The sequence below is a fragment of the Mus caroli genome, unplaced genomic scaffold, assembly GCF_978045245.1.
Source record: "Mus caroli unplaced genomic scaffold, Mus_caroli_1 scaffold_15, whole genome shotgun sequence".
NCBI classification, from domain to species: Eukaryota; Metazoa; Chordata; class Mammalia; order Rodentia; family Muridae; genus Mus; species Mus caroli.
The window spans coordinates 84,985,285-85,003,228 of NW_028227270.1; the positions used below are offsets into that span (position 1 = coordinate 84,985,285).

The following is a 17,944-nucleotide window of genomic DNA, read 5'->3' on the forward strand; positions in this document are numbered from 1 at the left end:
CACTAGCTGTTAAGGTGAGGGCAAGGATAAGGGTAGCAACCATGTGTTAAGTTCCTTCCAGCCACCAGCTAGCCTTCCAGACACTGTCTCCACCTCTGGCTATTATCCTCAGCTGAAGGAAACTGAAGTTTAGAGTAGTTAATCAAATGAGGCAAAGTCATCTGTGGGACCATGGAGCTGTGGGGTGTTGGAGCCACGCAGAGCAGGCCTGGAGCAAGAGTGGAGTCCAGGCATGTCCAAACCTGTGGGACCATGGAGCTGTGGGGCGCTGGAGCCATGCAGAGCAGGCCTAGAGCAAAAGTAGGGTCCAGGTATGTCCAAAGCCTGTTTGCTTTGTCTCAGTCTGCTTTGTTTTTATTTTATCTTTTTTTTTCTTTTTTAATATTTTTATTAGGTATTTTCCTCATTTACATTTCCAATGCTATCACAAAAGTCCCCCATACCCTCCCCCCCACTCCCCTACCCATCCACTCCCACTTTTTGGCCCTGGCATTCCCCTGTACTGGGGCATATAAAGTTTGCAAGTCCAATGGCCCTCTCTTTCCAGTGATGGCCAACTAGGCCATCTTTTGATACATATGCAGCTAGAGTCAAGAGCTCCGGGGTACTGGTTAGTTCATATTGTTGTTCCACCTATAGGGTTGCAGATCCCTTTAACTCCTTGGGTACTTTCTCTAGCTCCTCCATTGGGGGCCCTGTGATCCATCCAATAGCTGACTGTGAGCATCCACTTCTGTGTTTGCTAGGCCCCGGCATAGTCTCACAAGAGACAGCTATATCAGTGTCCTTTCAGCAAACTCTTGCTAGTGTATGCATATTTTTGATCCATATTTGCATTCTAATGAAAGAAAGATAGGGTGTAGATTTGGGTGGGTGGGGAATTGGTAAAGACCTAGGAGAAGTTGGGAGGGGGGAAGTGTAATCAGAACATATTCAATAAAACAATGATTATACAGACAAAACAAAACAAAACAAAAGAGAACTAGAGGAAGGGACCCTGAAGAATGACAGCTGGGTTCCTATGGGTTCTGCTGCTCTAGAGAACACTACTATTAATCATGACTAACAATGACAATTTTGCAAACTTTTGGATACATCTGGAAAGCTGGAATCCCCACAAAGCTTCTGAAAGTAAGTAGCAGCAGATGATTGGTGGTGCCCTGTGTCAACTGCACATTCCAAACACTGATGGGGCCTTTCAATAATAAATCAGCATTAGTAAAGATGATTCACTTGCATGGATTTGTTGTAGACTGCTTGATAAATCATATAGTACATATGAACATATGACAAAATCAATATCTAACTGTGATGGTTTGTATATCCTTGGATCAGGGAGTGGCACCATCTGAAGGTGTGGCTTTGTTGGAATAGGTGTGACCCGGTTGGAATGGGTGTATCACTGTGGGTGTGGGTATAAGATCCTCATCCTAGTTGCCTGGAAGTCAGTCTTCCACTAGCAGCCTTTGGATGAAGACATAGAACTCTCAGCAACTCCTGCACCATGCCTGCCTGGATACTGCCATGCTCCCACCTTGATGGACTGAACCTCTGAACCTGAAAGCTAGCCAATGTTTGTTGTAGCTCCTGGTAGGAGCACTCCCCTCTCTGGAGCCAAAACTTCTAGGCCAGCAGAACCTAGAGTTATGGGGACAGGAAGCAAAAATTTTCCTAGAGGGTCACTAGGAGTGATAGTAAGTGGAACTATTCCCTTTTTATGCCCCAGTACAGGGGAATGCCAGGGCCAAAAAGTGGGAGTGGATGGGTAGGGGAGTGGGGGGGAGGGTATGGGGGACTTTTGTGATAGCATTGGAAATGTAAATGAGGAAAATACCATCACACTAACTATCTGATTTTAAAACGATATTTTGGGCACCAGAGTTCAAATAATCATTTGTAGCACTACTGCCAAAGCAGGGAGATGCATATTCTATGTCAAAAAGCCCAGTGAAGTGGAACAAAGCATCCTCTGGTCTACTGTCATTCCACTTACTAGGAAGTGGTATTGAGGAAGCCCACACACTAATTACACGCAGGAACTTTAAGTCAGTATTCACAACAAATTCCTTTGTGTCTCCAGGTATGACTTTTCCTTATCAACCCATTTCTTGGATGAATAACATCCTGTGTCCCAAACGTGTCTAAACATTATGAAAGGGAGCACGCCCGCTTTGCCAGTTAGTGCTGTATTGCGCCTTCAACATCAGTAATCCTTCTCGGTCTGCTCTGAGCCAGTCTGCTGGGCCCTTGAAACATTTTCTTTCTGCCAACTGACAATAAGTGAGGTGGTCAGTGGAAACTGCTGGAGAGACATCACAAAGGAAAGCATTTTTTTTTATTACTATTTCTTATATCCCAACCCGTTTGGAAAGAATGTTTTTATTGCGTCTTCTTATATCCCGGCTACAGTTTTTCCTCTCTCCTCTCCCCCTCCTTCCTCCCTCCTCCTCCTCTCTGCCAGCCTTACATCCATCCTCCTCTTCCTCTTCAGAAAAAGGCAGTCCTCCCATCGACATCATCCAAACATGGTATATCAAATTTCAGTAAGAATAGGTATTTCTCCTCTTATTAACGCTGGACAGGATAACCCACTAGGAGGAAAAGAGTCCCAAAAGCAGGCATAAGAGTTAGAGAATGGCCCTATTCCCACTGTTAGAAGTCCCACAGGAAGACAAGGCTACACAACTGTAAAACTTATGCAGACAGTCTAGTGCAGTCCCAGGCAGGCTCCCTGGTTGTCATTTCAGTCTCCGTGGGTCCCTGTAAGGCCAGGTTAGCTGATTCTGCAGGGGTTTCTTGTGGAAGTCTCCTGGAACCTTCCTCCAGTCCCTCTCTATTCATTTGCATAACAGTATTTTTGCAGGCAATGCTCCCTTAAACAGCCTTTGCTAGAAGGGATATTTTCATCAAATCTTCAATTGTATCCCTTCCCTGATGAATCTGTTACATGATTTGTGGTATGATTTCTTTCTCATGGTTGGGCCCTGCTACCCTTGCTCCTCTGGAAGGAAAAATAGCTCTAAGAATGTCTGGCTGGAAAAACAGACACATGAACCACCATGTATTTAAATGTGGTAGCTATCTTTTGCAGTTCCATTTGGCAGTCTGGAGTGAAGGAGACACCCAAAAGCAACAGGTACTAACTGCCTCTCTGTTCAGGATTCTAGTCAGCAGAAGGGTCACAAAGAAGATAGTCTGGCACCCTCAAGAAACCTACTAATCTGTGTGGACACCAGAGATAAACAAAGAGATTTTTCAAAATAGTAAGTTGTACAATGCAACAGTGAGCTACATGAGTTTATATATAAAAGGCTGCATGAGTCTTAGGCTATGGGGCTACAAAGTTTCTCTTGCTGCAATCAAAACTGCATTATCTGAAAAATCCCTATGCCAAAGAAAAAGACTGGTCAAATCAAATATGCCTCCAAATCCTTCTGTATCTTCCAATAGAGGGGTATTACCCAAATCACATGAGCTATGGATTCCTGTGACCAGTAACTTCACTTTCAGAGAAAAACCTAAGTACACATCTGGGTAAACAGATGAAAAATTAAAGACAAGCTGGTTTTAGTAAGTGTGTCTTTGACAAGAGTCCTGCCTAAAAGATTTTTAAAGAAGAGATTAGAGAAATGTGGCCACTGTAATCTATCAAGGCGAAATTAAAATGCCCTCAATAAAACTCCTCCACATGAGGCTATTAAGGAAACCCAATAACCACACAGTAGAGAATAAATAACCATCATTCACTGAAAGACAGAAAGTGATTTGGGGCTGAAAGCAGAAATAAAGAGAGTACCTTTGTCTCACAGAAAGTGCTGCAGTGGGGAAGCTCAGAGAGAGAAGCCCAATAGGAGGGTTCTAATGAACCACCTGGAAGGAAGGCAAGTTACCAAAGGTGGAAAAGAAAAACTCTCTAATAATGACTGGCAGTAACTTCCTACAAGGAACCAGAGAACTGTTTATATAAAGGATATGCACTCCAATATGCTTCAAATGAATGGTACCCACTCCATTTGAAAACATGACAGCCAAGGGATCCAGCCAAAGAAAGAACACCCTCTCCACTGACCTATAGAAATGGTTAATGACCATGATCACTCTTTAAAGGGTGGACGTGGTACATGAACTTTAACACAGACATACTGATTGCCACTTCAATAAATGTGCTCTGATTAAAATTACATCAAATCTTTCTCAGTATACATTCACATATCCCTTCTATGAGAAAATTTGTTTTTACATCAATATTCATGAGTTATATACTTATGTTAAAGTATTTATTGCTTGTTCATAAATTGTATCTTTACCTATTAAGACCTGAAGATTTATACTTTACAGAAAAAGAAAAATTTCAAAAACATTCTAAGCACTAAGGTAAGCAAATCCTGATAAATAAACAACACTTTATTTGTCAGGTGAGGCATGGATTTAAAATCCTATTTCTAACATTTCATAAAAGAAAGTAACCCAACCCTCAAGACAGTATCAAAGACAATTAATTTTATAAAACTTGCTACACTGCTGTTGTGGTTTCAGTATCCTCTAAGACCAATAATGCCTTGGACTAACCAGAAAGATGAGAAATAAAACAGATGCACACATTATTGCACACAGTAATTGTAAATTGTGCATTTAATGTGTTTTTTTTATACTAACTGAGTCAGAGTGGAATATCTCATCAAAAGGGATAAAATTTGCATATGATGACTACATGTGTGCATGCATGGACAAAAACCTGCATACGCCTGCCCACGACAATGCAGTGAATGCAGACAAACTCAGGAAATGCAGACTGGGCACTAAGTGACACACACACTGTAGGATGTCAGTCTCCTCCACAGCTCCTCACCATAGACCATCAGTGCAGGCAACAGATAACCCTGGCTTGATAGAGCACCTTCAACCCCCCCTTGGAAACAGGACAGTTTTGAGCACTGTTCAATGTATGCATTTTTTATTAATATTTATGACCAAACTACATTGACACAGATTTATATGACAGGCTCTCCAGTGGGTCTGTCCAATACACAAAATTTGCCATTTTTTACAAAATAGTTTTAAATATACAGAATAGTGGTTCTCACAGTCTTTTGTTGTTGTCTTGCTTTTTTTTGTTTATCTCTAAATCCTCCTAATATCCTAGAAATCATAATATTCTGTCCAGTGTGCAAACACTGTAACACTTATCTATTCCATTCACCCCTTCCTCTTAAGTGGCTGTCACTGCCCTGATTCTTGTTTTGTGTTTAGTGTGTCCACGAATTTTTTTTCACACTTTCATCACCTAGTTATTTAATTTGAAATTGTGTCTGTATAGGATAAGGCAGAGAATACAAAAGTTTGTAACAGCATGAATTGCTGGGCATATGATGAATAGCTATAAAACAGATAGCAGTTTAGTACAGCTCCAATTATTGGAATCCTTCAAGACAACATCAGTATTAAAGCCTCACCACCGAGGAAATACGCACCCAGTTTATTTTATAAATAAGGCCCATTTTGTTTATGACTTCCCCTCTTGTTAGAAATTTGAGTCTTTAACTTTTAACAAAAAAAAAAGGTCGAACAAAACATAAAATTTTTATTTTCATAGAAAATGACCAAACTGCTCTGTGGAGTGGTGGGAACGGCACTTGCTTCTAAAATGCTGAGACTCTTCCAATGTCACTCAACACTGGCAATCTCCAGGATCATTAAATATGCTGACCTGCTTTTCTACATGCGCATTTCCTAATGAAGCTGATCTGTGCTCACTGGTCAATCTTCTATCAAAAGGTCTTGATGATATTCACCCTTTACTTTGATTTTTTAAAGCATAGTAAACTTCAAAGTATGTAGATGCATCATGTTTAAAGAAGGAAAGCCCTTGTGTGTGTGCTTACCATTCACACTCACTTTTAGAAAGAACATTAACCCTAGGAACTTTGGAAAGCCCTCGCACCAAAGGTTGATAGCATTGGTTCATTCTTCAGATCAAAAATATTTTTTGTTGTTTACTATTCTCTCATTTTGCTTTGCAACTTCTCGATATATACCTGGCCCCTTATAGAATATAGTGGATAAGCATGCTCCCTTTTTCAAATTTACACAAACGGACTCACACTGCTGAGACGTCTGAAACTTACTTTTACTTGCAACTCAATATTGCGTCTCCTGTTCACTACGCTTATGGAGTTGTGTTTATTTCTACAGTTCTATGATCCTGCATACAACCAAAACATACATTAAAGTAAATTTAATTTACTGCTACTGTTCTTGGTAGAAATTGGGATTGTTCTATATTTCAACCAATTCTAATACTTTTATTAAAATAAAGAGATTTAGTGTCTACTTCCTGGTAGATGAGACTCCCTCAAGAATGTGAGCTTGAGGGTAGGAGCTCAGTGCAGGTTTTCACTTTCAGACTTACAGACCCACGGCCCACAGTCACGTGCACTCGGTGTGTGTGCACATTTCCCACTGCTGAAACGCTTTACTGTGGTCAAGACCATTGTTTTTTTAATAAATGCAAGAATTTCACCCAAACAGGCCTTATCTTTCTCTTTCTTCAATCTAGTATGTCCTTAAATGGCAACATGTGAAGGCTTTTATCACAAATTTCAATCACACACACTTTTTATCACCAGCTGTAATCACCGTTAACACTTTTTTTTCTCAAAGAATCTCACAATTCAGCTATTATATTCCACCAAGGGAGGAATGACCGCCTAGATTTTCTTCCACAGTTTTTAAAGACTTTCATTTCACAAAGGATTAAGTCATCCAGGAATGAATTATGCATCCACTGAGGGACTGAGGAATTGTCTCACAGATAACTGTCTCAGAACAATTAAGAGAGAATTTATTATCTTCCTGCTTCTGCAATTCCATTCCTATTTGGTAGATTTATAAATGCAAGCACAATTATTTCAAAATTCTGCATTTTACTAACTTTCTGCCACTGCTAAAATCATCTTTACAACCATAAATTGTATGTCTTAACATCTAGTAAGGCAAGCCCTTTATACATAACTCTGGAACATGAGTTTTATGACCAGTCATTCAAGTTTTCCAATACCAGGAGACACTGTCAGATGTAAATCACCATTATGATGGCACTGTTTTCTTACTTCTAGAAATACATACATATAGCACGTCCATCTTTTCTGCTTTTATCATATCCTTAGTGGCCTTTAATCACTTTATCCATAACTACCTTGTGTAGCTTATACAGAATTTATATGGAGGACTTCAAGGTTCTAACTGGTACTGTGCATGGAATCCTTATGGTTTGCTATGTGCTTACTGCTTATGAGAAGAAATGTAATGTTTCCACATTTTCCTTGCACTCAATACCCTTGCTGAATTCTCTTTCTACTCCAAATAAGTCTGGATATTCTATTAAATTTTTGATGTGTATAATTTTGTCATATGTAAAGAAAATAGCTTTAGTTTCTGTTATCCAGTGTTTGTATCCTTTTAAGACTTAAATTGATTTGCGTTTATTATATGGATAGGTGGATCTGTGTATGGGTACGTGAATGTGAGTACCGAATGCCCGAGGAAGGTAGAAGCATTGGATCACCATGGAGGTGGAGTTACAGGGCATGGTAAGCATCTGACATGGACGATATGAACTGAACACAGATCCTCTGCACGAGCAGTTCCCACTCTTAGCCACTGAGCCACCTCTCCAGCAGTCAGGCTCTCTTTCTTTCTGTTCTTGGTGGTGCTAAGGATTGAACCAGGGCTTTAGGTCCTCTGTTTTACCCTATGAAGGGAAAATTTCTACTTCACTAATGAGCAGAATCAGGAAAGCAGGTGACTGGGAATAGTGGAGGATTCAGATAGATAATGATTCATCATTAGTCATAACGGAGGCTGCAAGTGCCTGACAGACATCATTTGCAAAGTTCAGGAAGTTCCTTTCTATTCTTAGTTTGCTAAAGTTTTTACCATGTGTCATTAATGTCATTAAATGTATTTTTAATGCTATCAAATAATTAAATTTCAAATTATTTTCTACATCTATTGAGATAGTCACATGCTTTGTTCTCTTCTTATGAGTTAATGGAATGGGATACAATATTGAATTAAACTTATAAATGTTTCATTTAATAAATATTTGCCTATTCATTAAAACAGAAGAACTGATACCCAAGGAGGTGAAATGTTCAAAGGTTCCTTTTTATTTAGCATGAATATAAACAGGTATAACTTCATAAAATAAGTCTGATGAATGTCAAGGTTTCTCTTCTATGAAACAAACTAATAAGTCTTTTACAATTAAGTAAGCACTTACATGCTAAATCACATGAAAAATGGAGAAGCTATCAATTCCAGATTTGATGCCTTTCAGATTTCTATTGTGTGCCATTTATACTCTTTTCTTTAATGTATCCTGCCTTTAACAAAGAATTGGTAGCTACCATCTCATGAAAGCAGCCACATTACAGAATATGCTGAACCAATGTCCTTGACTGACTGGTCTCAATGTTTGCTGTGTTTTAGTTTTGTAATCAATGAATCTCAAAGACATGTAAACACAAAAAAGATGACTGCATGCACACAATACCCAATTATAATTCAAAGCCCACCATCTTACACCCACCATAAAAATGCCAAAGCAACTATTATTATGAACACAATCCCAAGTCCTGTATTTATCATGCTGGTACTTCAATATGTATTTCTAAAATAAAGACTTTATTTAAGAAGTTTATTTTTCTGTCTCATTTTAAGAATAAAGAAAAGAAACACGTTCTTTTCAGGTGCTTCGTTAGTATTCACATTTCCAAGCACCTTAAAGACTCTGGAAGCCCTGAACTATCTGGCCCAAGAAAATACAAACCATCAGAGCTAGTGTGACAAGTCCTGGGGACTGAACTTCTAGGTGTCAGGAGTAGGTTCCTACACAGGGATGCTCTTAGGGGAACCCTGTCACCTAGCTATGGCTGGATTTGGGGGGGGTTACCTTTTGGGTTTGTTTATTTTTTTTAACTTTTATTGATTCTTTGTGAATTTGACATCATGAACCCCAATTACATTCATCGTGTCCCTTAGTATCCATTCTCTGCCCTTGTAAGCTCCCCTCCAAAAGAAAATTTGATAGAAAAAGAAAAAACGTGGAAGAAGCTATAGTATGTCACTGTGTGTCAGACAGCATACCCTTTTGTCCACATAGTTCTATTTGCAAATATTCACTGCACTAAGTAATTGGTCTGTTTCCAGGACACTGGCTTCTGCTCCACTATCAATGCTGGAACCTCACTGGGACTCCTCTCAGAAAGCCTGTTTTGTAGTTCTGTGTCATTGAGATCCTATAGTTTTGGACCTGCATTACTAGCCCTTTTACCTGCTCCAGCAGTTCATAGATAAGATAGATGTTGTGGTGGACTAGCTTAAGGCACTTGATCTGGGCTTGGATGGTAGCTGAATTATTCAGCCTACCAGCTCTCCTATGTACACACCACCAAGGCTAGTTCTCCAGCACTCCCCAGGCTAGCTCCTCTGATGCTGCTGCCAGCAAGAGGAGGGACCAGCTCTCCCACTCTCATACCCTTGGGACCAGTTCACCTGCACCTTCCACATCAGGGCTAACTCTACTGTGCTGCCCAGGTAAGGTGCAGGGCCCACTTTCAACTGAGTATTAGAGCTGCTGAGGGGTAGGGCAGCTCTCCAGCTCTCATGACCTTCTAGGTCAGCCCTCCTGCCTGCTGCAGGTAGTAAAAGGAGAGGCAGCAAGAGCATCTCTCCCTCACTGATGCCAGCCCATAGCAGACGAGTGGTAGGACCAGCTCATCTGTGCCCCTGCTACCAACATTAGCTCTACTGTGCTGCCCAGGCAAGGTGCAGAGCAGCTCTCCTCAATGCTGCAGCTGCTGAGGGGCAGGGCCAGCTCTCCTGCCTAGAGCAGGCTGCTAAGGCAAAGGGGAGTCATTTTGCTGTTCTAGTGACTCAGTTCTTCTGCAAAGACTTGAGGATATACAGAATTGTATATCCATCTCCCTTCCATTATTTTGTTTAGACACTTTGGCATGTTCTAGCATCTTAAAATGAATACTGAATTCATTAATTTGTATACATCATGTAAATACAAACAACACAGAGAATACTTAAATGTAAATCAAGCTTGTTTATCAATTTTCTGACTTCTATACCTTTTCCCATTTTGTCTAAATAATTTGCATGTCTCTGACATTATCATTTAGCATCTTTGACCATGATCATGAATTTGTCAAACTTGACCTTTAAGTCACCAATGCTGCTTTATATATCAACATTCTAACAGTGGGCAGATGAAAGTTCATAATTCAGAAGGCTTCTTAGGTTATCTATTTGGTGCTTATGCACATTTATCTTTCTTTTTTTCCTTTAAATTCTGCTTCTAATGTTAATACTGGTGCATCTGACACCTTGCTGAAGCATTCGCTGAACAATCTTCCCATTCCTTCACACCACCCTAGTGTGTGGATACTCATACATGAGAATGGATGCTAATGTCATAATTTGGACTTGTTTTCTTTTCATCCTGATGTCTTTGAACTTAAATATTTTTATACATTACTCCTTTTTCTGTATTATTCTTTTCTTCCTCCATTCATTCTGAAGGCATAGATGAAATCCCCAAGTTTGGTTCAACACAGAGTAAGCTACTCGGTGTTTCTTTCTGGCCTTTCTCTGAACCAGAGCTTCAGCAGAATTGCCTGCTAATTAATTACTCCCTGGAAATGGTTGCAGAGGTTACTTTCACTCACACTTTTTCAAAGACCAAAGTGGCTTTTATTCAGTAAGTGCTCAATAAGACACAGTTGTCCTTTACTCATTTCTGTTATTATCAATATTTCTCTCTCTGCATTCTCTTCTTGAGACAGGGCCTCACTATGTAGCCTAGGCTAACCTCAAACCTGAACTCCTATGCCTCTTCCTCCCAAGTACTGGGATTGCTGGCATACACGCCATACTCAGCATCAGTGTTTCTTTTACTCTATGATTCTCATAAACTCTCTTGCACATGTAATAATGAATACAAACATTATTAAATAGCAAAAAAATGAAACAACTGCTTTAAGTACATATGTACACATATCTAAAAGAAAATTTTAAAGTCTTATTTGTAGAAAAATAAACAAAAACAAGGAATAACTCTTTGTTATTAAGAGTAGAGAAGATTTAGAATCAAGACTTCAACAGAAGACAAGAATTCAGAAATGACCCTCTGCAGTGTTCATGATTGCTGTGTCAAACTTACCTTGAATCATAAACGGGAGGCACTGACAAGCACAGACATCAGCAGAACATAGTAGGTGAAGCTCTGGACTGAGGAAACCTGTCTTCCAGCTGAGTTCTACCTCTGGCTGGAAGTGCAATCCTGAGAGAGCAGATAGGCCTTTCCTGAGTCTCTGTGCTGAAGTGAGATAACCTATTTCATAAGTTTTTATTAAGAAGAATAAATGAAGTGTTGAAGTGGAAGCACCTTGCAACATGAAAGGAAGGCAGTTGCATATATCTGTAGGTGCATAATTGATTGAACAATGAATTAGAAAGCAGTCACAGTATCAGACTGGATGAGCTCCACATGGTGCCTAGAAAGCTGAAGTGCATTACAAGAAATAGGAGCAAAGGAAGGATTACTTCCATGTGTACTTTTTACTGCTAGCTTCCTACTGTAACCTCAACTTCTCTCATTAAAATGTCACTGTGATTCTCTCAACCTTCGCTGAATCTCCTCTACCAGGACATGCAGGCTCACACATAAGTGTGTTCTTCATTGTTTAAGCCCTGTGCATGTCATACAGCGTCGCTGCTACCACTGCTGCTCTCAGAGGTGAATTGGGAGTGGCGTTCTATAACGTTGGCATATTCCAGAATCCGACTGGTCTCTCTCAGTTCCGTTCAGCTCCCCACGCCTATATCCTTTCTAACATCCACTTTCGAACATAAGAAGCAAGTACTAGGAATGTCCAACTGTACTCCCCAGATGCAGCTCTGAACCAGTTTTTTGAAAGGCTGGCCTATGTAGCAATGTCAGAGATGTAAAGGATAACATTATTCTCAAGCAGATAGAATGAAAAGGAGAGGGTAGAACCCTTCAGCTGTTTCCTGCTAAATCACTTATTTACTAGAATAAACAGTATTTATCTTAGTCTAAGCAGCCTATGCTTTTATCTTCACATTAAGGAGCCATTGTGCTGTGTTTGCAGTTTGGGGTTTTGTAACCATAGTAACTCTCCTTTCCATTGGACAATATTTGGAAGGAGTTACTACATACAAGAGATACTTGAACTTACTAAAATCCTTCCTATTTCTTACAATAAAAGATGGAAACTGTCTCTAACATATCAGAAAGAAGGAAAAGTATTGCTACAATTTTAATTTTTTTTCTTTTTTTTTTTTTTTTTTTTTATTTTAAGACAGGGTCTCACTACACAGCCCAGGGTAGCTCTGAACATGCAGCCTCATTCCTGCCTCGGCCTCCCAAGTGCTGAGTTACAGGTTTGAGCTGCCATGCTCAGTACAGTTATTTTTTAGTAAGTGGACTCAAGCTTTGTGGGCCTTTCATACTTTGCAGAAAAAAGTAAATGTGTAGCCAGTACACTAGGATAGCACCGAATAGATGCATGAAGTTCAAACCTTCTGAGGATGGCCTAAACACCAGACTTCCACTCAAAACAGCAATATGCACCAAACCCAATTAACACTAACAAGTAACACATACACACACACACACACACACATACACACACACCTCAATGCCAGGCAGGAAGGGAAGAACTTAGAACAAGAGCACAGCTGATGGTCTAACCCAGTGCACTGCGAGTCACGCTCAGCCCAGGAGCTCTGCAGCTGCAAGAGACCAGCACTACGTTCCACCAACACAAACAGGATATCCAGAGAACATGTTTCAGAATACTGCCTTCACTCAGCCTGGATCAAGCTGAACTTGAACCACTATCTATCTACAAGAAGTAAACCAGTATAAGCAGGTCAGTACTGAGAAAAGGGCACAAGAAAGACAATGAAAAAAGAAAACCTTGTTTAAAAGTCTACAGTTTGCAGTATTGTGAAACCATAAGTCACTCACATACATTCTGGCCAGGGAGGCCAATGCACACACAGACATGATGAAAAACAGACAGATCACTAAAGGAAATGAAGACTGAGGACTATACTCTTTGTTTCAAAAAGCATCAGTCTTTAGTTACAGCAACACAAATGTCCTTCAACAACGAGGCACATGTAAAGACTCACCTCATGCTTGGAGAAGAGCCGGACACCCTCCAGCTGGTGGAAAACTGGGTAGTGCTGGCAATCAATCTGGTCACGACGATACACGTCACCTACCACAAGGAAGGCATTAAGTCCCGCATGCAGCAAGTCCCACTGATGCGCTGATGTGTGTGCTCTCAGCATGTGTGCCCGATTCAAGTAATAGTTGTCCCCCTTTTTCCTGCTGGGGTGGTCAGCTGGGATTAGCAGGCTATCAAAGTTCTGCCAGGTGGTGACCACTGGAGGAAGCTGGTCATAGACGGAGAACAGAGGTGTCCTGGATCGCACCATATACTGCTGGTAGAAGTGCTCCTTCACCCGCTCCTTCATCAGCCACAGAGGGTGGAACTTCTGGTTGTGCAGGTTCCTGCCCACCTTGGCAAGGACCTTCTGGGTGAGGTTAGTGTGGTCATCCTGAGGGTAGGACTTACCAAGTAGCTCCAGCACACTGCCTGGAGCACCCTGGACAGCAGACTGTGATGCAGCTGCCCTTGAGCCCCAAGCCCGATGTTGGTGGCATCTGCAGGCATGACTGACCTTCCTCACCAGGTAGATGTGCTCATAGGCAGCTCTGACGAGAGCCAAGCAGACCATTATAGAAGCTTCTCACAAACTCTGGAAAGAGCACACAGGGAAAGCACCAGTCAACTTTCATTCTGTAGACAAGTTTATCTTTGTGCTTTCTCAACAGGCTCATGACTTTCCTAGTGACATATATTTCTCTGCCATTACCTCCACAGCACAGAATGACCAACTGAGAAAATCTACTATCAAGGGTGCTGTAATATGAATGTTTTCTCCAGAATTCATGTTGAAATTTCACTGTCATGTAACAGTACTAAAGGTGCAAAGCAACAGGGCTCTGCATCTTCAATACGAAACTGAGTTAATTAGGGTGGGAGTGGGTTCCTTGTATAAGGATAAGCACAAACCCTGTTCTCTCCATTTTGCCAAATCCACAAGGTGGTTTGACCTTGCACTAGTGCCTTAATTCTTGACCTCTAAACTCCAAATTACTCAATCTGTGGAGTTACGTTAAAGAAACAACAACAACAAAAACCCACAACTGGGACATGTGATGTACACCTTTAAACCCTGCACTCAGGAGCCGAAGCAGGTGGATTTGTGAGTTTAAGGACAGCATGGTTTAGCATAGCAAGCCCCAGGTAGGTCAAGGCTATATAGTAAGACCCTGTCTCAAATTTTAATTAACTAATGAATTAATTAAAGAATTAAATTATCTTAATTAATTAAAATAAAACACAACTAAGAGAAAGCCTTGGTGCTTACTGCTCTAAATCAGAATAGAGAAGATGTTTATCTCTGATCTCTAAGTATTCTTCTCCTATAATTTAAATTCTTTCCTCTGCAGAAAAAAAAAAGTCTTCATCATGCTTCCTTGTCAAACTCCCCCTGAGGGAGAACACAGTGAATGCGCCAATTTCCTTTCTTTTCCTGGCATTCCAACACCAAAAGAATCTCTGAAGGATCACCTAAAAGTTATTCAAGTCCAGCTAAGCAGACCTGCAAAAAAACCATGACTTCAAAACAACATTTTCAATAGGATCTTAGGAGATGGCTCAGTAGATAAAGTACCTGCCAGGTAGACATGAGAGCCCAAGTTCAGATCCCCAGTGCCTACGGAGCAAAGGTGGGGACACCCATCCACAAGCATCTGTAACAGCAGTGCGGAGTCGGAGGCTTGTGAGTGAGTCAGCATAGCTGAACTGATGAGTTACAGTTCCCTGAAAGACCCTGACCCTGTCTTAAACAATAAGGTGGAGAGTGTGTGTGAGAGGCCTGGTCTCAAAAACAAGGTCAAAGTATCTGAGGATGGCTTCCAGTGTGGACCCCTGGTTTCCACATATATCCACACATTTGTACACATGTAGCCAAATGTATATGTGCATACAACAACATATACACATACATACAGATCTTCTGAATATAATTACTACATTAGATGGTAGAGAATTTTATTCAGCGATTTAAAAAAATGAAAAGAAACTTAATAAAACTCTATACTAAGTAACAGTCTATGCCAAGGGAGGGCAGAAATTATATTTGTGCATGTGGTAAGTCTTCTCTGCTCTTACTAGTCATGACATTTAATATAAAACCCTTTGCATCACTCTGTATCAGTGACTGTTTTTCATCATTAAAGACAAATTTTCTACAGCAACACATGCACACAATAAGTCCACCACAGGACAGAATTTACTGGAAAAGGTAGATAAGGCTGACAGAAAGCAGAAGTCTGACCTGGGGTGGTGGTAGGACAAAGAAGAGAAAGAAAAATGCATATAACTTATTAAGACAGTTGGTTAAGAGCCACCTCAGCAGTCTCGTGGGATAGGCCATTGACCACTCAGGTAAACTGATAAATATCCAGGAACAGATGCCCAAACTCTGTGCCTGTTAGTAGAAAGACTGTGATCTACTAACATTGTTTATTCCTTATTTCAACAAAAGCAGTTTTTAACTCCCTCAGGGACCATAGTAACAAAGAAGATCAAAATTGAAAATTCAGAAATAATTCAAGTTCTTAAACTTAAGCCACTCAAATCTTTAGAATTTAGAATGTTTGTTCTGAGATACTTTCAAATATACTACTCGGCTGCTTTCTTCAGGACTCGTCCATTCCACCACGAGTCCACAACTCCATGGTTCACTATCCGCCTCTGGCTTTTTTAATACATAAAGCGTCCTAAAACAAAGCATAGGGCATTCTTCAGGGTGACTTCTCCAATAAACAACACATCTCCCAAGAAATGAATAACCTACAGCATGATCTGACCCTTACGAAAACTGTTTCAAGTCTTGACTTCCATTTAATTCTCTGCTAAGTATTTTTTTTTATTATTACGTATTTTCCTCAATTACATTTCCAATGATCTCCCAAAAGTCCCCCATACCCTCCCCCACTTCCCTACCCACCCATTCCCATTTTTGGCCCTGGTGTTCCCCTGTACTGGGGCATATAAAGTTTGCAAGTCCAATGGGCCTCTCTTTCCAGTGATGGCCAACTAGGCCATCTTTTGATACATATGCAGCTAGAGTCAAGAGCTCCGGGGTACTGGTCAGTTCAGAATGTTGTTCCACCTATAGGGTTGCAGATCCCTTTAGCTCCTTGGATACTTTCTCTAGCTCCTCCATTGGGAGCCCTGTGATCCATCCAATAGCTGACTGTGAGCATCCACTTCTGTGATTGCTAGGCCCCGGCATGCTCAGTATTTTTTATTGTTGTTATTTTGGTTTGGTTTTCTTTGCAGTGTCAGCATAATCTCCTTACTTGAAAATATATGTAGACTATACAGAACAGAAACCAGCAAGAATATAAATATATGTATTAAGTATTGACTTTATTCCAAAGGACGAAGGAGGTCATCTGAAAGAAAGGCACAACAATGGGCAGGTGGCAGGAAGTATTCGTGTGGTTTAATCCATAAGCCCTTCTCTTAGACGCCTTATCATAAAACAAAAAGATGAAAGAACATACACCTCAGAGAGAAAGCATTAATCCAGACCTGGTTCATAAGATACTGAATTCACTGCACAATGTGTAGAACTGAGCTGAAGCAAAACTGACCCAGAGATTCCAAGAAATAAGTAACAAAAAAGTAACCATGCTAGTCACTGAGACTGAGAATTCAAAATAAATAGAAATTTTGTTTGTTCAGATGATTTTCTATATGTGGTAAGATGACTGCACATGAACAAATTATGACTGAGCTAGTTATGCTATCATTTCCACAAAACAGGAAGAGATGCTGTTCAAAAGTAAGGTGAAAGATTAGATATATAAATGCAGACCTTGGCGTTGGCATAATGTCACAGTCGGTAAAGGCACCAAAGTCAAGCTGGATGACGAGCTCCATCCATAGGACCCACATGATGAAAAGAGAGAAAAACCTCCCAATACTGCCCTCTGATTTTTACATAGGCATCACAGAACAAACATGACATCACAAGACATGCACCCGCAAAAACACTAAAATAGATCCATGTATAGAGGAGGTCTTGGGGGTGCTGGAGAGAGAGCTCAGCAGCTAAGAATATTTGCTGCTTTTCCAGAAAACCAGAGTTCAATTCCCACCCCCTATGCCAGGCTGCTTGTAACTGTAACCCAGCTCCAGGGAATCTGATACCCTCTTCTGGCCTCCAAAGGCACATACATTCACACAGACACATAGACATATATACAAAGGAAAATAAAATAAATCCTCAATTTTTTAAAAATGCAAAACTTGGACACTGCTAGTAAAAAACGTAAATCATGTAAAGACCTAGAAAACTCTGTGCACAAAACAATCAAAACTGGTTCTTGGAGGGAGAAATGCCAGCTCTGCATTCCAGTCACTTAAGAGGCTAAGGCAGGAGCATGTCAGGTTATAAAGGCTCCTGAGGATATAAAGCAAGACTCTCATGAACCACAAAAACCTTGATTCCTCAGACCATATCTTAATATATAAACTAGCTTCCACAACACCATATAGATTGAAGTCTTCAGATTAACAGAAAAAAATAATATTTGGTGTAAAAGAAGAAATTCAGTCCAAAGCTCAGACTCTCTATATATTAGAACATGCAAGCTAGTATATTAAGATATTCTGAGCAGATGACGGTGGCGTTTTGAATCATAATGGCCCCTGTGCGCTCATATATTTAAAAGCTTAGTCACAAGGAAGTGGAACTG

The 17,944-nt window shown here is 40.4% G+C and overlaps 1 protein-coding gene across 3 annotated transcripts in view; it reads right to left on the reverse strand.

The window, feature by feature from the left end:
* Window positions 1-17,944, reverse strand: part of Fars2 (phenylalanyl-tRNA synthetase 2, mitochondrial) — a 423,978-nt gene that overhangs the window by 329,444 nt on the left and 76,590 nt on the right. For 2 of the 3 annotated variants that reach the window (XM_021180053.3, XM_021180052.3), the window contains exon 2: window positions 13,231-13,863. The exons of the other annotated variant lie outside the window; for it this stretch is intronic. In XM_021180053.3, coding sequence (XP_021035712.1) covers window positions 13,231-13,842 — 612 coding nt within the window. In that variant the 5' untranslated portion in view covers window positions 13,843-13,863. The remainder of the gene's footprint in view (window positions 1-13,230; window positions 13,864-17,944) is intronic. 3 annotated transcript variants of the gene reach the window in all.